Below are 17,215 nucleotides of genomic sequence, written 5' to 3'. Positions count from 1 at the left end.
CGGGCAGGGGTGGGCTCCCTTAAGTACTTTGACCTGCTGGCTTTGCAAGGATTGCTCAGCGGGCCAGCAGTGGCAGTAGTGCCCCTGTCCCCCAGTGGGCTTAGTTTAAAGCCCGGTGGAGCAGGTCAGCCAGTCTGGCTGAGAAGAGCCTTCTCCCTAGGGGAGAGAGGTGGAGGCCATCTCTTCCCAGCAGCTCGCTGCCTCTCTTGCCAAAGAGCGGGCTGTGGTCATGAAAGCCAAAGCCTTCCGGATGACACCAGCGCCGCAGTCTTTGGTTGACCACGTGGATCCTCCTCTCCCTCCTCGGCCCATAGCCTGAGACTGGGAGGATTGACGAGAACACCACCTGTGCCCCCAGAACCTTGGATGGTTCCAAAGAGGATGGAGCTAGACTGTTCTCAATGGTGGCAGGTAACAACAAGGGGCAATGGTCTCAAGTTGCAGTGAGGGAAATTTAGGTTAGACAGAGGGAAAAACTCTCTCACAAGGAGGGTAGTAAAGTACTGGAACAACCTACCTAGAGAGGTTCTGGAATCACCATCCTTGGAGGTTTTTAAGACCCAGTTAACCAAAGCCTTGGCTGGGATGATACAGTTGAGGATGGTCCTAGTTTGAGCAGGGGGTTGTACTAGATGACCTCCTAAGGTCCCCTCCAAATCTTATTTTCTATGATTGTATAAAAGAAAGAGGTGAACAGGGTTTTGATCTTGGTTAAGTTGTTTCTGTCTGACTGCTCACATGAGCTACGTCTGTCTGCTGAATCACTCTGTCAGTCACTTGGACATATCTAATATTAAAGCTATTGTCATATTTCAGTTCTTTCTTCAAAACTACCCTAACATGTTGTTCAGTATCTTGAAGACCCTAAAGCTAAGGGATTCCAAAGTACCTAGAAGAGCTAGGCCCTCAAGCTGACCATGAGTCAGATGCCTTCTGTAATTTCAACCCTGAAACTACTAAATTAATGTTTGAAAGCAAAATCTTTATCTTGGCAAGTACTTTTTCACCATGTTTGTGTCTCACACTAAAAACAGTTTGTGAGCTCTTTCCACTAAGGCTGTATGTAGACGAAACAAGAGGCATGTGCACGACAGTTTAAAGTAGGCTAAGTACTTTTGCACCGCTTTAATGGTGTCGGTGTTTGCACACCTCAGCGGTGTATTGTGCATTAATTCCAGCTGCTGTAGGAGATTCAGGGGTGTAATGAGCCTTAAATGACTTGGGGCACAGCAAACCTCCAAGTTTTAGTTTGCTGCCCCTACAGCCGTAGAGCGATGCACCGGGCCCCGTGCAGCTTCACGGCTCTGCAGGAAGCCCTGCAGGCAGCCTGGCCACAGCCCGGGAAAGCAGCCTCTGCCCAAGAACAGCAGAAAGCTTGATCACCCCACCCTACCCCTGAAGCCTGCCTGCCTGCCTGAGCTATGTGGGGGCCCAGTGCTTCCCTCCGTGGCTGCAGTGCCTCCCAGGACTGCCCGAGCCAGATGCCTGTGGGCAGGTACTGCCTGGGGGAGGGCATCCCTGCCACTGAGGGAAGCACCAACCTCACCGTGGCGCAGGGACTGCTCTGCCTGCCGGCAACCTGCTCTCCCCTTCCCCCCCGGAGAGGCAGGTAAGTCAGCGGGGTGTGTGAATGACATGGGGGTTTAATCAGCCCTACATTGAAGCGGCGTTTTTTAAAACCCACTGCTTCAATTTAGGGTCCCTGTTTCATTTACACACGCCCTATAAGAGACATTTGCTAGCTGGTACCTATCGGCACCTCTGGTAAGGCTGCTTCTCAGCTAGAAACTAAAAGGATGGTGTGGATATATTTCATGAAAGAAAAAGAACATACTTGGAAAGGAAAGGAATGACATTTTGTAAAGTTATTTCTAACAGGGAATTTTTCAAAAATGGAGAGAAAAGTCAACACGTGAGTATACTTATTAATACAGACAAATACACAATATTAGATGTACAAAATATACTGTGTTATGCTGGTGCTGGGTGATCTTGCTGCAGTAACACAGGGGAAGCATCATGTGATTATATCAGGGAACTGCAAGACAGGATTTCCAAGTTCTTCCCCTGACCCGATGCATGGTCCTGGGTAAGTCATGTAACTTTTCTGAGCCTCAGTTTAGATATCTGAACCATGAACAGAATCAAACTTACCTACCTCACAGGGATTATAAAATCCTTTATGATCCTTGGATGAAGGTCCTGGGTAAGTACAAAGCATTACCTCTTCAAATGAACACTGGCATCAAGCAGGAAGACATGCTTGTTTAGCACTACCAGTGCTGCTCACTCTGGGTATGTCACGCTAAAAACTTCTGCTCTTGGTGGAATGATGGTGCCCTGTAGGGAGGTTATAGTGGACATGTTCCTTATACTTACGAACACTTCAATGGTGACAGGAACTGTGCTGTTGAGTGGTGGGTTGCCAGCATCCTTGGCCATCACAGTTAGGTAAATAACTCCGTTGGAGACTTGCTCATAATCCAGGGGATGTGTCACACTTATCACTGAAACGGCATACAGTTTTGGATTAAATGCAATTAATACTAGATAACTGACTAACTCATCTATACACTTGTTGAACAGTATCTGAGCTACTCCATCTAGCACTCAAATTCTGGCCATTTGGGCCTTGTCTATCCTTTTCCCCCCCACCCCGCTCACTGAAGTATCAGTGCTGGTGCTATCTCTGGTTTGGATGAGGTTAAAATGCAAGCTCCTACTGCAGTGGCTCCAGTGCAGAAAACCACAGCTTTTCCAAGGTAAGTGTGCTATTAATTGAGCCACCTAAACATTAGTCAATGTTAGTCACCCAGTGGAACAATGTCCATCTACTCTCTGCCAGAATGAGTTGAACAGGGGAACAACAGCGACTCCCATTCCTCTTACAGGCTAGCAACTGCAATTCCTGGCAGACCAGCACTGACTATGGTCAGGATTCTCTAATGTGATGTGTGATTTAGGGCATCTCTATTTCTTCCCCAAATTCAAGGGAACCAGATTTGCAGATGGCAGATGATCAGTTTTTGAAAATGAAGCCCTTGCAAAGGTGTCATTTGGGCACCTGTAAACTGATAAACCTGAAATCACTACTCACTTTAAAAAACCTTGGCCTCCTCTGGATAGCATGAATCAGAAGCATAGCATGCTACATGTCTCCTTCCACAGAAAGCCAATGTTTACAATTATAATCTATGCCCAAGCAGAAACGAAGTCTAACTGAATCATCCCTTTCCTTCTGAGTAGCAGCAATCCCTTCTCCCACTCAGTCTCTTGTTTGTCCTCCTCATGGGACACCCTGCCAGTACCTCAGCAGTGCTCACCTCCATACCCTTCATAGATGCTAATGTCAAAGTAGCTCCGGAATTCAGAAGCATACACAATGCTGTAAGTGATCTGGTTATTTGGTGGAGAATCTTCATCAGTTGCCTGAATTAAAGCAGAAGAAAGCCCTGGAATCACCACACCAGTGAATGAATCATGTCTGAGAAAAAGTGCTGTCTAAGAAGAAGAAACAATGAAGCAAACACTTTTAGAAAGAGGGCAAGGAGGAGGAAGAAAGAGCTGCAGGGAAGGGACAGTGGGTACAAAGGTGGTAAAGTAAGAGTCATCTATAAGTGGATTTTCCTTATCTGTTTCCCCAGTTTCTATACTGTATACTACCTTCCTTTCACCCTCAAAATGGATATAATTAATTCTGAGTAGTGCCTGTGGTATCCCTTATTTTGTAGTGAACAGAGAGAATCAGTTTCCACCTTGATTGTTCACTTGCTGGTTTCTTCTGGGCTACATATTTTAGCTTCAGGTTTAGGTCAAACCTCCTCTCTTTCCTCCACTTGTGGGTACATTGGAGAAGGCTTTTCCCTCCCTTCTAGCCTGGCCTACTGGTTTCATTGGGGGAAGACCCAGAAACAGTCAGTCATTAAGGATGCATACAACACCAGGTCTGCAAACTGGTGTTCAGTAGTAGTTAAAGGAGTTTTGAAATCATAATTTCTTCCCATCCTGTCTCTGAGGGAAGAAATGCCTTTTGACATGCCCCATCTTTTTTTTCTTTTTTTTGTCTTGCTGTGGGCAGAAGCAAAACATCTATGGATATAAACACATTGATGTGAAACACTTAACAATGTGACTGCAGCACTTTTGCTATGCTCACATATCTGCTTTTCTGGGGAAAAGACAGCAGAGCTTAATGATCATTACAAAGAGTCCAGAACACAAAGGTCTTTTTGCCATGGTGAAGAAGGTAAGTGGTTTCCATTGCCTCCGTTTTCATGGAAAAGGTTATAATTCTGTCAGCAGCAAACAGTTTAGCACCTGCCTGCTGGATTTTTGGCAAGGCTCAGAAGATAGTGAAGATGAGTTTGCATTCAGGAGGAAGCATTGATCTTGGGGATGGAGAACTCCTAATGAAGCTCTGTTGAAGATTCATCTTAGATGGAAAAGGTTTGCAATTCTCCTCCCCTTTGCTAAGCTCTGCTTGTCTACATTTGGGGAGCTTGTCAACATTGGTACAGCTTGTCATGCCGATGGTGAATTTTGAAGATGAATGTGCTTGCCTCATGAATTTCAAACCTATCAAAATGAAAATTCTGCTGCCTTTGGTAATGCTACATCTCCCTTTAGCAGTAGATTCCTGTCCTCCTGTAACCCTGCCTTTCACAGGAATTTCTAAGGGATGATAATACAGGCTGTCATAGTCAAAATTCAACTTTCCCCATCTAATGTACTTTCTGTTCTATACTGAGCCAAATTCATTAGCATCCTTCCAATTCTGTCACAAAATCCAGAGAGCCTTCAGGGAAGCCCCAATCACTTCAAGTGTAACAAAGTGTGATGCAGTAAATCCTACATGTAGTCAATGGAGGAAGGCTGGGAGGAGGGGAAGAAAGGGCCAATACTGAAAGTAAGCATCTCGGTTAGAGCACAGCTAAATTCCCTTCACATTAAGGATTAATTACAGCATTTACAAGGAAAGGATGGACAGCAATTCCTTCTCCTTCTTCCTCTCCCCATACTGCTGACCCAGTGATGCTCCTCTTTAATTACATCCATGAAGGGTTTAATTACAGTGGCTCATTTTCTCTGTAGGGCTTCCTAGAGGTATAGTTGCATCACACTAGCTTCAGACTGCCTTTCAATAGGAAGGGATGAAAGATAACAATGATGAGTACAAGAGAAAAATTAGACAGGATTGGGGGGGGGGGAGGAGAAAAAGATTTATAATATGCTTCATACTGCTTCATTCCCTCCCCTCCTCAGCTCTTCTAGGACTTATACAAGCTGGAGAAATGCTGGGTCATTGGCTCCAGTTCTCCTCAATGATTCCTGGCTGAGGGCATGGAGAAAGGGAAGCAAAGTAGCAAGTGACCTGGTTTTCTAATTTCTTACCCTGAGACGGACCAGCTGATTGACTGAAGGCTCATTTTCCCGGATAGCCCCCAAATAGGAGTCTTTCTGGAAGGTGGGGACATTATCATTGATGTCCAGAACATTAATCCTCACACGCCCCGTTGTCTCTTCCCCACCCCCATCCCTGGCGATGACTGTCAGTGTGTAGCGTTGTGTGGTCTCATAGTCCAGACGGCCAATTAGCGTGATCACACCTGTGTCCTTGTCCAGTGAGAATCTGACAAGCCAAAAAAAGTTGAGGGAGGGGAAGAGACAGAGGAATTACAAAAAAAAAAAAAAAATCAACCTCTCTCCAGACAGATGGGAAGTTGTCTGAAATAACAGTGTAAGAGTGGGATATTACAGCATGCTTGGTGTTGATATCCTAGCCTCTTCTTGACAGCAGCACATCACAACTCAACAGCTTCTTTCAGCCAAGGATCTCATGGAGAATCCAGACACCAACTAAATCTAACTCCCCACTGTGGAGTAGGTGTGACAAAATCATTCTGCAGATAGAGAAAATGAAGCATGAAGGGAGCTAAAGCCAAACTAGTAAAGACCCTGCAGCACAAAATGATTAAAACCAACCTTTTTAAACTTTGGCACTCAAACCCATTTTAAGGCACTTAAGGAAGCAACTTGGTTTTCAAGGGGGCTGAGAAACTTCAGGTCCCAGCGAAGCCAGTGGGATTATACAAGGGTTAATTTTACCTATTTTATGCTATAACATCAATATCCCTCTCCTTTCTTTCTAAGAAAGGACTTCTAACGAGCCATGCAAAATATCACATTATCTTGATACTTTCTTGATATCATCTTCTAATGAGCCATGTTATCTTGCTAGGATCCTATGATCCCTGATGACTTTCTGCCCCTGGAGCAGGGGGCTGGACTCGTTGATCGTCCGAGGTCCCTTCTAGCCCTAACGTCTATGAAATCTATGAAATCAAAATGCTGCTCTGAGGCAGTCCAGTTCCCTGCTCACACACCAGTGGCAGAAGTGGGTCTCATGCAGCTTTTCTACAGACTATGATATGATTTATCAAATGTTCTTACTGACTTCAAGGAACACTTGCATGTATAAATCCCAATATAAAAAAGCAATTAATCATACAATAATAGAATCATGAAAAAACAAGGCTGAAAGGGACTCCAGAGGTTAGACTCCAAAGGCTGGACTTCAGAGATTAGAGTTCAACCTTCCACCCAAGGTAGGATCATCTCTGTCTAAGCCAAACTAGACAAATGTTTGCCTAATATGCATTAAAAATGAAAAAAACATGGTTAACTTTATGCAAACACTCAAGTACAGGTGATTTCACAGGCTGTAGACCTGTATTCAGTAAGTGCTGCAACAAGCTCAACAGTATGGGGTTGAACAAGAACAATTGCATCTTTGTTATACCTCCCTTTGATAGATTAAAAATTATTTGTGTGTCAGAAAACTTCTATGATGAAGCTCCATCTTTGATAAACTGAGCAGATTCAGCTCAGTAAGTATTGCATTGTAAGCTGTTTTCCAAATTTTTTATAGCTTTTTCCTAAACCATTTCCAATTTTTAATAAGCCTTTTTCAAGTGCAGATATCAAACCCAGGTCAATCTGAAATGTACTGTTCAGGGGTAGTTCAAAAATCACCTGCACCCAGTGTGGGTCTGATCCAGCTCTTATTGAAGTTAATGGAAGTTTTGTCCCTAACTTCAATGGCAGCAGGACTAAACCATCTATACTAATCAGCTCTATATGTCTCTAAATTCATGAATACCCAAATCAACAAAAGAACTATAGTTAGGGGGGGAAAACACCAAGTGAAAACAGGAACAGGTTTTATATGAAGAGGTTGGGTGCTGAACTCTACACTGCAGTGTTCAGTAGGCTCTCTCTCAGATGAGGCATTACAGGGAAAGTTGAATGACTTCCTGGTAAGACCAAGAAGGCAGTTTAAAGAACTGCAGCTATGTAGGTTTTTGTCACACTTACCTGTCAGGATCATCACTGAAGAAGTAACTAACTTTCCCATAGGTGCCCACATCATTGTCAGTTGCCTAAGAAGTTAAAACACAAAATAGATATTAATAACAAAAATATGTACAGGGACGTTAAAGTTAAATCTCAAGAGCAAACCTTTATTATGAGAAAACTAAACAAGAAACTTTATTCAAGGCCCCTGCTATCTGTAGCTGCTGTCTTGACCTACTCACATCTTTCTAGACTGGTGGTTCTCAAACTTTTTTTTTCGTGGACCACTTGAAAATTGCTGAGGGTCTCGGCGGACCACCTGATCTCCATCTCCAGAAAAAATAAATCAAGTGCAGGGCCAATTACAGATATTCTCGATTGTTCAGCAATCTTTCTGCGGACCACCTGAATGGAGCTTACGGACCACAGTTTGAGAGCCTCTGTTCTAGACTATCTTTATCTGTTCTGTTCTCTAGAATACCCTGTAAAAAGAAGGTGCTACATTCCCAACAAGAACTGCTCTAAGAATAGAACTCCTTACCACCTTTCCTGATTCACTAACTTGTCATGACTACATAACAGGATCTGCACCTAAAATGTATTTGAGGGAGTCACACAAACCTGGTGCTTCTCTTCTTTGTCCTCCACCTTTTTTTTTTTTTTTTTACAAGTGAATTTACAGGCTAGCACCTGCATAGATTTTGTTAGCTGACATTTATCACTCTATCAGTCTGGCACTAAGATGTTTTTGCTTCCCTAAAATGTATTCTTTGTGTGCCCCTGACTCACAGCCTGCCCTAAATAACAGCACTCAATCAAGATCTTTTTATACCACTTCCACAAAAGTTTGGTGGCTGGGAATTTTAGGCAGGCTGTAGCTTAAGTTAAATACCTGTACTAAAACAAGAATGTGTAAGTACACAAAAAGTATAGCAATAAACAATGGGATAAAACAAAAGACAAACTCCAGAAATTTTACAACTGAATATACAGGTGCTCCAGGAAACCCCTAAAAGGGAGGAATTTAAAGCTTTTATTTTCATTTAACTATTACAAACCTATTCCCTGTGGCTTCACAAGGACAAAAAATAGAAGAGCAATGTCAAGAGACACCTACCACCACACTCCCTCCCCTGCCTACCCAGCACCCCCCCATGCAGGGCTCAGTGGGCCATGCCTGTGCACCCTCAGGCCTCTCACCCCACCCCATACATCAGCCTGCTGCTGCTTGTCAGTGGCCTGTGCTGGCTGGGCCAGTGCACTGTCAAAGCAGCAGGCTGGCTGTAGGATAGGATCTGAACCCCAAGGCTGCCTTGGCCCAGCCCAGCACCTCCCCCACCCTGCAATTTATTTAACCCCACATGGGGGAGTGCTCAACCCCAGAGAAAGGGTCTCCAGTGCCTAATGTCACCACTGGGTGGGAGTGCAGACCTTCCAAGACCCTCTCCCACATGGGGGAATGCTGGATGGGCAGGGGATGAGCACGGTGGCATGGCCAGCCAGCTCCCAGCAGCACAGCAATTGAGGGACAGGCAGCCCTGGCTGGCACCCCCACCCGAGGGAGAGGGCCCCCAATGTCTGATGACACAGGGGGGGTGTACCGACCCCCAAAGAGTGGCCTTCTGCTACTAAGGACAAGAGCTTTGGCCCTCCACTTCCCTCCCTCAAGTCATTAGGCTCTTTCCTGGCCTTAGGGAAGAGGAGGCATTGGGATGAAAGGCTGTCACTGACAGTCTGGGTGCAAGGCAACACCTAGTCCTTCTCCCCACTTTCCCACAGTCTAGGGCATGCAATGCTGTGAGGCAGGCAACAGTGTCCCCTGCCTCCTAGCCTTGCCCACAGTGCATGGAGCCCAAGCCCCCACCACCAAATGCCAAACATCTGTTAAGTTTGATTGCACTGTAACTTTAAGCGCTTTGTGTAAAGCACAAAATTTATAGCGCGATCGGAAGTGCTTTCTGATCACTTGCATTTAAAAGTTCTTAAACATCAACTAATCTTTAGTTATATGTACAGGAATGCAGTAACACATATACATGCATGCACACGCACACACACACTCCCTTTCCAGCACCAGATGTTGTTCAGAAAAACTAAGCAATGCTCCAAATATCTCATTGTTCTTAGTTTTGGGGGGGGTGTTATTTAAGAAGTTGGGGATGATGTAAGAAGGAAATGGCTGTGCCTCTTTACTGTGCTTTTGGTTCCTAGCTGAGATTGAGGCCCATCATCAAGAGTCTACACATGTACCTTGATTGAACAGTGACAGATTTTGCAGACTGGTCATAGCAAAATAACAACAACCTCCCCAACAAAGTGTGTTAAAGCTCATACTGTCACTCTCTGTGAGCAAGGCAAGATTTGTGCATGTTTTAAAGTCCTGTCACTAATGAATATATAAAATATACATGACTGGCAGCAAGGAAAAAAGGACCAGAAAAAATTATTTTAAAATGAGAAAAATGGCATAAAACTGCCAAACTATACTGTTTTTTATTAATATATTTCCTAAATTGAGCCCCGACTGGGCTGCTTTGGTGTCAACAGAACTGGGAAAGACAGAGTCAGAATTACATTTCATATCAGAAAGCCATCTATTTTAGGACTGGCGTGGAATAGATCCCTCTGAGGCAACCTTCATGATTCATTTCTGACCTCAGTTACTCTTGACAGAACAGGAGCCTAAGCATGCCCCTTTATCTAGGCTTGGCCTCGGCCAATGGCCCGTCTTATAGGGGTAAATAAGGCAAATGGGGCATGGAGAGTGAGAAAGGAGTATGGGAAGTCAAATACCTTCCCAACTCAGGCAGTGAATGCTTCCCGTGTAATGACACTTCAGCAGGGCAAATCTTTTACACTTACAGTACGTTTAGCTGAACCTTATCTGACTACTGTTGCTGTAGGATTTTTGTGAGCGTTATCTTTTATTGGATCAATTGCAATACCACTCAAACACTATTAATGCTCTAACATTTCAGTTATTCTGTGCATTTTAATTTCAATAAATAAAACAGAACCACTCTGCTATTAATTACCACACAGTGGGTAGGCAGGATCCCATTCAAGAGAACAGTATTTCTCTTTCATTCCTCCATGGTTGGGATCAGATCACTGAAAAAGGCTTTCTCTGGGTATAGGTTGTATATTCAGGAAGACCCAGTGTGCTCCCCGGTGGACCCGGAAGTGGAGCAGAAATGCTTCTGGTCCACTTCTGGGTCTGCTGCTGAGTGTGCTGGGGAGCCCCCCATACTCCCATGGGACGTTCCATTCCCCCCAGCATCGCAGCGTTCATGAGCCGCCTGGTACCTTGAGGTATGTAGAAAAAACATTTAAAGCTGTCTCTATGTCTGAATCTTTTCGAATCTATTCGGAGGTTTCCAATTAGATTCGGAGAGATTAAAGGGTCTCCGGATTCGATTTCGAGATTTGGCCACCAAACCGGGTCAAATTTCTGCTGAATTGAATCAGCGACTGAAGCTTCGCACAGCCCTATTAGCTCTGTTATGAGCTCCTCAGGTATTGTTATTTTTCACAAAACAAACTTCAGTTTCTAACAAACAAACCCAACTCCTCTATCCTCTCTGGACATTAGGGGAAGAGCCACTTTCCACTCTGGCTTGTTCCCCAGCCCAGCAGCCTGGCTTCTCCTTACAGTTTGCTTTCCTCTCTCTTGTTTTCTCTTCTAGGAGCTTTTTAAAACAGTGCATTGAATTACATACATTTAAAGCACTGCAATGCTTCCAGTGGGCCCTCCCTCATTAATCAAACACCCCAAAGCTGAACTTCCTTAACACGAATGGCTGCCCCTTCTTAAGGGTACAGACTACCTTGTTAATGTACCATTAAGTTGAGGCCAGGGAAACAGATCCTTAAGTATAGCAGAGGAGAGAGCCTTTGTCATTTATCTCTTTCTTAGCCCAAAAGCTTCTCTGAAGTCATTCTTCCCTCACAAGGGGGAGGAGCTAACATTGAGCATTTCTTTCTTGTACAACCACAGCCCCACCCCCAGACAAAAGGAGATTTCTTTGAAAGACTATCTGCATATTTTCCCTTTTAAGAATGAGAATTCCATGTGGGGATCATAAAGCACCATGAGAGATACTACTGAAAGAAGGGCCAAATGTTTTGTTTTAAGACCCAGCAGCTGTCTTGAAGAGACCATCAAAGCCTTGCATCAGTATCCTGGTATTTAGACACTTGGCATTAAGGAGGCGCTCTCAGCACAGAGGATCAGAACTCTGTCAGAGGGGAAGGAAGAGGGACAGAAGGAACTGCTTGACCTCTCCACCCCCAGTCCTGTATTTCCATCTCTTCATTTAACCTGCCATTGCTCTATTCAGCAACACTGCTGTTTGGTCTGGCAAGGATTGCTCAGTGGGAGAACCACATACCTATCAATTTGCAATGGTTCAGTCCCTCGAAGCAAACCATCCAGGTGTTTTCCCTCCCCTGCCAGCTGGAAACTGAGAGAGGTTGCAATTTCCTGTTGGGGTAATCGTCTCAGCGTGGTTCTTCAGCATCAGGCTTCAGTTTTTCTTGGCTCGAAATGTGGCTTTGGGAAAGGGTTCCCTGAACTCTCGGACCAAATACGTTCCACCCCATTAGGGATAAGGCTAACAAGCAGGCATGCAAGCCAGCAGTTTCTTCATTTTCGATCCAACCTCATTCCACGGAGAGTTTTCAAGCTGCCCTGAGTTAACGTGGTCAGTGCATCTCTCCACAGATGTCCAGATGGCCTTTCAACCAAATGGTCCTCAGAGTCCTAACTGTTCAATGAGAAGGAATAGGTTCTGGCTGAATATGCCCCATATTCATGACTAGCCTTTTAAAGCAGGCAGTAATGAGACTGTACCAGGGGTCAAATCCAAATTCTGCAGGTTCCAGGTACCCTTCATATGTATTAGTAGTATATGTATTAGTATTGCTTCAATTGATGATCCCTTCAGCTCTACACAGCTGTTGCAAACTCCTCTCTCTTGCCTTTATTTAAGGCTCATTCCTTGCCAATTGCTGTAACAAAATCAACATGGTTGCCAGTTACACTACACAGTGAAGAGCCCTGGATTTTCCATATCAAGATCCTAGTTCCCCATCACTTGAGTGAAGGGTGACTCTTAATTAAAGAATACTTCATAAATAAAAAATTAATGACCTGGTGCCTTCAGATTCAGAGCTTATTTATTCAGGGAAAAGTCCACTTGTAGCTGGAAAAGCACATCCAATATAAGGACAGTCAAGGTTCTTTGGGTGAATCTGATCTTTTTTATTAGACCAACTAAATAGCTGGAGAACAATTTTTAAGCAAGCTTTCGGGTTCGAAAACCCTTCGTCAGGCTGAGGAAGTTTCAGCAGTTGGTGTGTGCCCTTCCTGGATGGAATGAAAAGTAAAGAAGCCAGAGGCTGGGCTAGTATGCATGCAAGACAGGTAGTCAGTGAAAATGTAGAATGAGGAATCAATGGGTGAGAGACAGGCAGGGTCGGGGGGAGAAGGGGTCTGAATAGTGGAGAAGTACCTGGGAAGTCAGCTGTCAGGCAGGTTATAATGTGTCTTAAATCTAATGCTCTTATACAGGTTTCCCTCACTTTATGTGGGTTCTGTATGTGCAAATTCTCTTAGGTGATGGCTCTATTTATACCAAAAATTCGTTATATGTGAGGTAAATTGACTCTCATGCAATCGGTGTGGTGGAATCCCTTGAGGAATCAATGGGTGAGAGACAGGCAGGGTCGGGGGGAGAAGGGGTCTGAATAGTGGAGAAGTACCTGGGAAGTCAGCTGTCAGGCAGGTTATAATGTGTCTTAAATCTAATGCTCTTATACAGGTTTCCCTCACTTTATGTGGGTTCTGTATGTGCAAATTCTCTTAGGTGATGGCTCTATTTATACCAAAAATTCGTTATATGTGAGGTAAATTGACTCTCATGCAATCGGTGTGGTGGAATCCCTCAGTCAGCTGCTTCGTGTGGTGCATTGTGGGAGTGACGCATACCAAAATATAGTTTCCTGTGTGGATCTGTGCTCCTCACTCATTGTCTGCGAACTGTGTTTCTGTAGTTGCAATCCCCGTTATGGCTTCTTATCTCCTACCTCTCTCTCTGGCCCATCAATGAAGTGCAAGAGAACTTCACTACCCTTCACCACCCTCTCTTCACACCAACTAAACATTCACCACCACACTGTGCTTGTGTGTACTGCCTGGTGTTGGTAAGTACCAAAATTGTCTTGTGAAAGTGGTAGAAATGGGTCTGAGGGTCAGTACAAGCGAGGTGTTGGAACACATCCCTATTTGTTATGTTGTAAAGTGGGTTCTCTTTATGCGAATTCGAGTTATGCACTGTTTTCCAGGAACATATGTACAACGTAAAGCAAGGAAAACCTGTATCAACAAGTAGATATTTTCAGTACATAAATGGGCTTAAAATAGCAGCCTATAGAAAACTCTATGGATGGCATTGGGCTTGACTGAGTTGGACTGAATGAGAAGGTACTGCAGCCTGTTTGTCTGTTGGATAAGAAACTCCGGGTGAATGAGAGCAGAGTTGAGTCCTGCGTGCTGCGTTCCTATGGATCTGCAACCATGTAGTGCTCAAAAACAGCTCTTTTATGTTAGCCTCTTCAAGATCCTCATTATTAGGAGCACGCTTATGTAGCACAGCCCCTTGTTCTGATAAACAGTGCAATTAAGTCCAAAATGCCAGCTTTAGTTCACTGGGCAGGAAGACTCATTTGTGCTGGATTAATGAAAGATAAGAAAGAAATCTTGAACTGCATATGACCAGAAAAAGCTTTTATTATTTTTCCACTCCTTTTCTATAGTGAAGTTTGTGGATTTTTTACTGCTCTCAAGAATTAACAAGTAATAACACTGGCTACAGCTAGGTATAGCATGGGCAGATGGTGTTCAAGCATCACATGCATTGCTCTGATAATACTGCTCAGTCTTGACATGCAGCACTCCCTAATATTCCAGTCCTGGGCTCACATACAACTCTGCTAGTGTACATCAATCTTGAGCTGTAATTACTCTAATAGTCTAGCCCTGGGCCTCTCCTGTGTACATGCTGTCAGTCATGCTATACTTGTGAAGTGGATTTAAAGGGCTCAGTCCTGACCTTACATTAGTGTAAATCAGTCTAGAAGTAACAGGACAGAAGCAAATGGAGTTAAACTGTTATAAGGGAGATCAAAGTCAGGCTCTTCCAGGGATACATATACACTTTACAATGAAAGTCCACATCTATACATGTTCAGATCTGTGTATTTAATGCTAGCGACCAGCTGTATTTAAGTTACATATTTATTTCCATTTAAAATCTCAACTATTTCCATTTGCTATTTATTTACATAGAACATTTCTACATATTAGGCTGCTTCTATGGTTGGTCACTGCCCGAGGCCTTACCTACTTACCTTTAAGTCTGAGCAAAAAACCTCTTATCAATTATATATCAACAAGCTGAAAATGGAAAATTACACTTTCCCCATTCTATAGAACAAAAAACAGGTCTTACAGTTTTTGAACAACTTTACAATCCAACTGGCTGAGAGGAAAAAAATTAAATTCAGGAAATGAATGCCAACAGTGATAATGTATGATTTGGAGGTCATGGTGAAGATACATTTTACATTCACCAAATCATGGCTCATTGAAAATTATACTTTATATTTGTGCAGTCTAATTTGAATGGGATTTTCTTCCTCCGCTTGCCAGGCAAACTAACATAGGCTACATTTCTTGTGTGTACTGGGGATTAATTTACCTGGCATGATGCAACCTGTGTTATATTAGGTACCAGGATGCTTTTAAGGTTGGGATTTTTAAAAGCATCTGATAAGACATGTGAAGATTTTACCTTCATGTTCTTTGGCAAACTACATTACTCAACTACATTTTGAAACCAAACAACTTTTCTCAGTAATAAAGTAGCTTGTTGCAACTAAGTCTTTTTATTATTCTGAGATGGCACTGGTCCCATTATCCAAAAGCTATGATGGGCTAGAGGCAGAGGAGTTTGATCCAGAGAGCAGCTGGACTCAATAGAGAGGTCCAGACTAACCCAGGTGTAAAGAGAGACCATGCAACAAGACTCTGAACATAGCCCTCAGTGAGTTCACAGCATGTGACCATTACTGACTGAAGCAAAGGGTTGGTTCTTATTCTGGAGGGGATAGAAAGGTCAAGCAGGGGCTACTGGACCTTTTAATTGGTTCACTGGTATGGAAAGTTGGTACGATGGTTACAGTATTAGCATATATGAGGTCCCACAGGGGTCTCTTCTGACACTGCTCCTTGGCATGAACAGAGGACTTGCTTAGCTAAATGTATTGCTACACTGTGGAAAGCAATGCCCATTTCTGCTGCTGCTATGTGCCAGAGGGGAAGAGTGCTATGCAGGGACATGTGACTTGACTCTGGGGTGTGTGCTAAGATTAGGGGTCCCCTCAACACACCTGAGGGGACCCACTCACATTACACTTATGTTATCTGTAACAAGTACGATTCTTGCTACACCTTCTTTCATATCTATGCTGTGCTGTGCTGTGCTGTGGAGAAACAATTAAAAAAATGACTCACATGCAACCCCCAAGATGTTTTTTTCTCAAAGTAATCCTGTCACAGAAGCTAGGATCTGGAGAGTCCCCGACTATGTAAAATCTGAAGTCCTGGCATGCTGCAATTTACAGTGTGCATGACTGTAAGCAAGATTTTTGCCTTGCCTGTGTTGAGGATTTTCCCCCTGAATGCCATTGCAAAGATTTGAATCTCGGACAGGACAGTCACTATGCACACACTTTTCAAACCCACTTGCACACCAGTGCAAAGCCCAGTCTATCCCACCTCCTCCTATCACAATCTTTAGATGTATTATACTAATGAATGCTTTGCCTTGTGGGTGACTCCTATCAGAAGCCAGAGTCCACAGGGCTGCTATTTAAATGAGAAAATGTGTGAGCCAAGTTGAATAGTTCTGACATACAGCCAGCTTACCAAGTTACAGCTTTCCTTGGTATGAGAGGCCCCAAACTTTTACATATTAACTTGTGCGCCATTCTTTATTTAGGACATCATTATATAAAGTCTTTTAAAAACAAAAGGTGTGTGGGTGCATTTCAAAATAAAGTTTATAAAATCTACTATAGAATGGAAGGGTCAACAAACTTTCAAACAATAAAGAAGGATGTTTTTTGCCTGCTGGTGTCCAGCCTTACCAATAAATGCTTTTGTTTCCTAAATTTTACATGCAGTGCAAAAGACAGTTGCAGCCAGATAAAAAGCCTTTTCAAAATGCTTGGATTGGCTAGTGATGAGGTAATGATTTATAACAGGCTTGACAATGTTACAGAATGGATGGCATTACCAGCAAAACTAATTCCCTCATTTGGCCCTTTATAATTGCATTTGTAAGTGCTTATTTCAGTGATGGACAATGCTGGGGAAGTGTAATTTTCTTTTGCTGACAAGAAAAAAGGGGAGGGGGGAGATGAAGGTTAAGAAAAAGATTAGGGTAGTACAGGGTGAGAGGAGCCACTCAACAGGGGGTCTCTGAGTTGAATGTGAACTCCAGCATGCCCCAGAAGGATCAAAATCTCACTCTGTATACAGCACAATGGCGCAGACTTTAAAACAAATCCACTAACGTGTTACACAGAAAGCGTCGTGGCTAATTTCTTTTCTTCTGAAAAAATGTCCTTCTCTTCCAACATCTTCCACACCCTTGAATGGCAGAAATACAAGGACAGACAGTTAAGCCAGTTTGAACGCACTCAGACCACTGGCTCAGCCTGTGCTGCATGTGCTATCGACCCCCAGACAGGTTACCATCAAGCTAAAATACTATTATGCTGCTGAGGCAAATGGCAC

At 43.6% G+C, this 17,215-nt stretch overlaps 1 protein-coding gene across 1 annotated transcript in view; it reads right to left on the bottom strand.

Moving 5' to 3' along the window:
• Positions 1–17,215, bottom strand: part of CDH23 (cadherin related 23) — a 569,738-nt gene that overhangs the window by 181,416 nt on the left and 371,107 nt on the right. Inside the window, exons 15-18 of the mRNA XM_025203550.1 lie at positions 7,375–7,439; positions 5,392–5,629; positions 3,324–3,429; positions 2,380–2,507 (exon numbers count right to left, since the gene is read on the bottom strand). Of these exons, the coding sequence (XP_025059335.1) occupies positions 2,380–2,507; positions 3,324–3,429; positions 5,392–5,629; positions 7,375–7,439 (537 nt within the window). The remainder of the gene's footprint in view (positions 1–2,379; positions 2,508–3,323; positions 3,430–5,391; positions 5,630–7,374; positions 7,440–17,215) is intronic.

The sequence above is a fragment of the Alligator sinensis genome, unplaced genomic scaffold (genome assembly GCF_000455745.1).
Source record: "Alligator sinensis unplaced genomic scaffold, ASM45574v1 scaffold546_1, whole genome shotgun sequence".
In the NCBI taxonomy this organism is placed as follows: domain Eukaryota; kingdom Metazoa; phylum Chordata; order Crocodylia; family Alligatoridae; genus Alligator; species Alligator sinensis.
The sequence above is the reverse complement of the archived record's forward strand: the minus strand, read 5'-3'. Positions and strand labels throughout refer to the sequence as shown.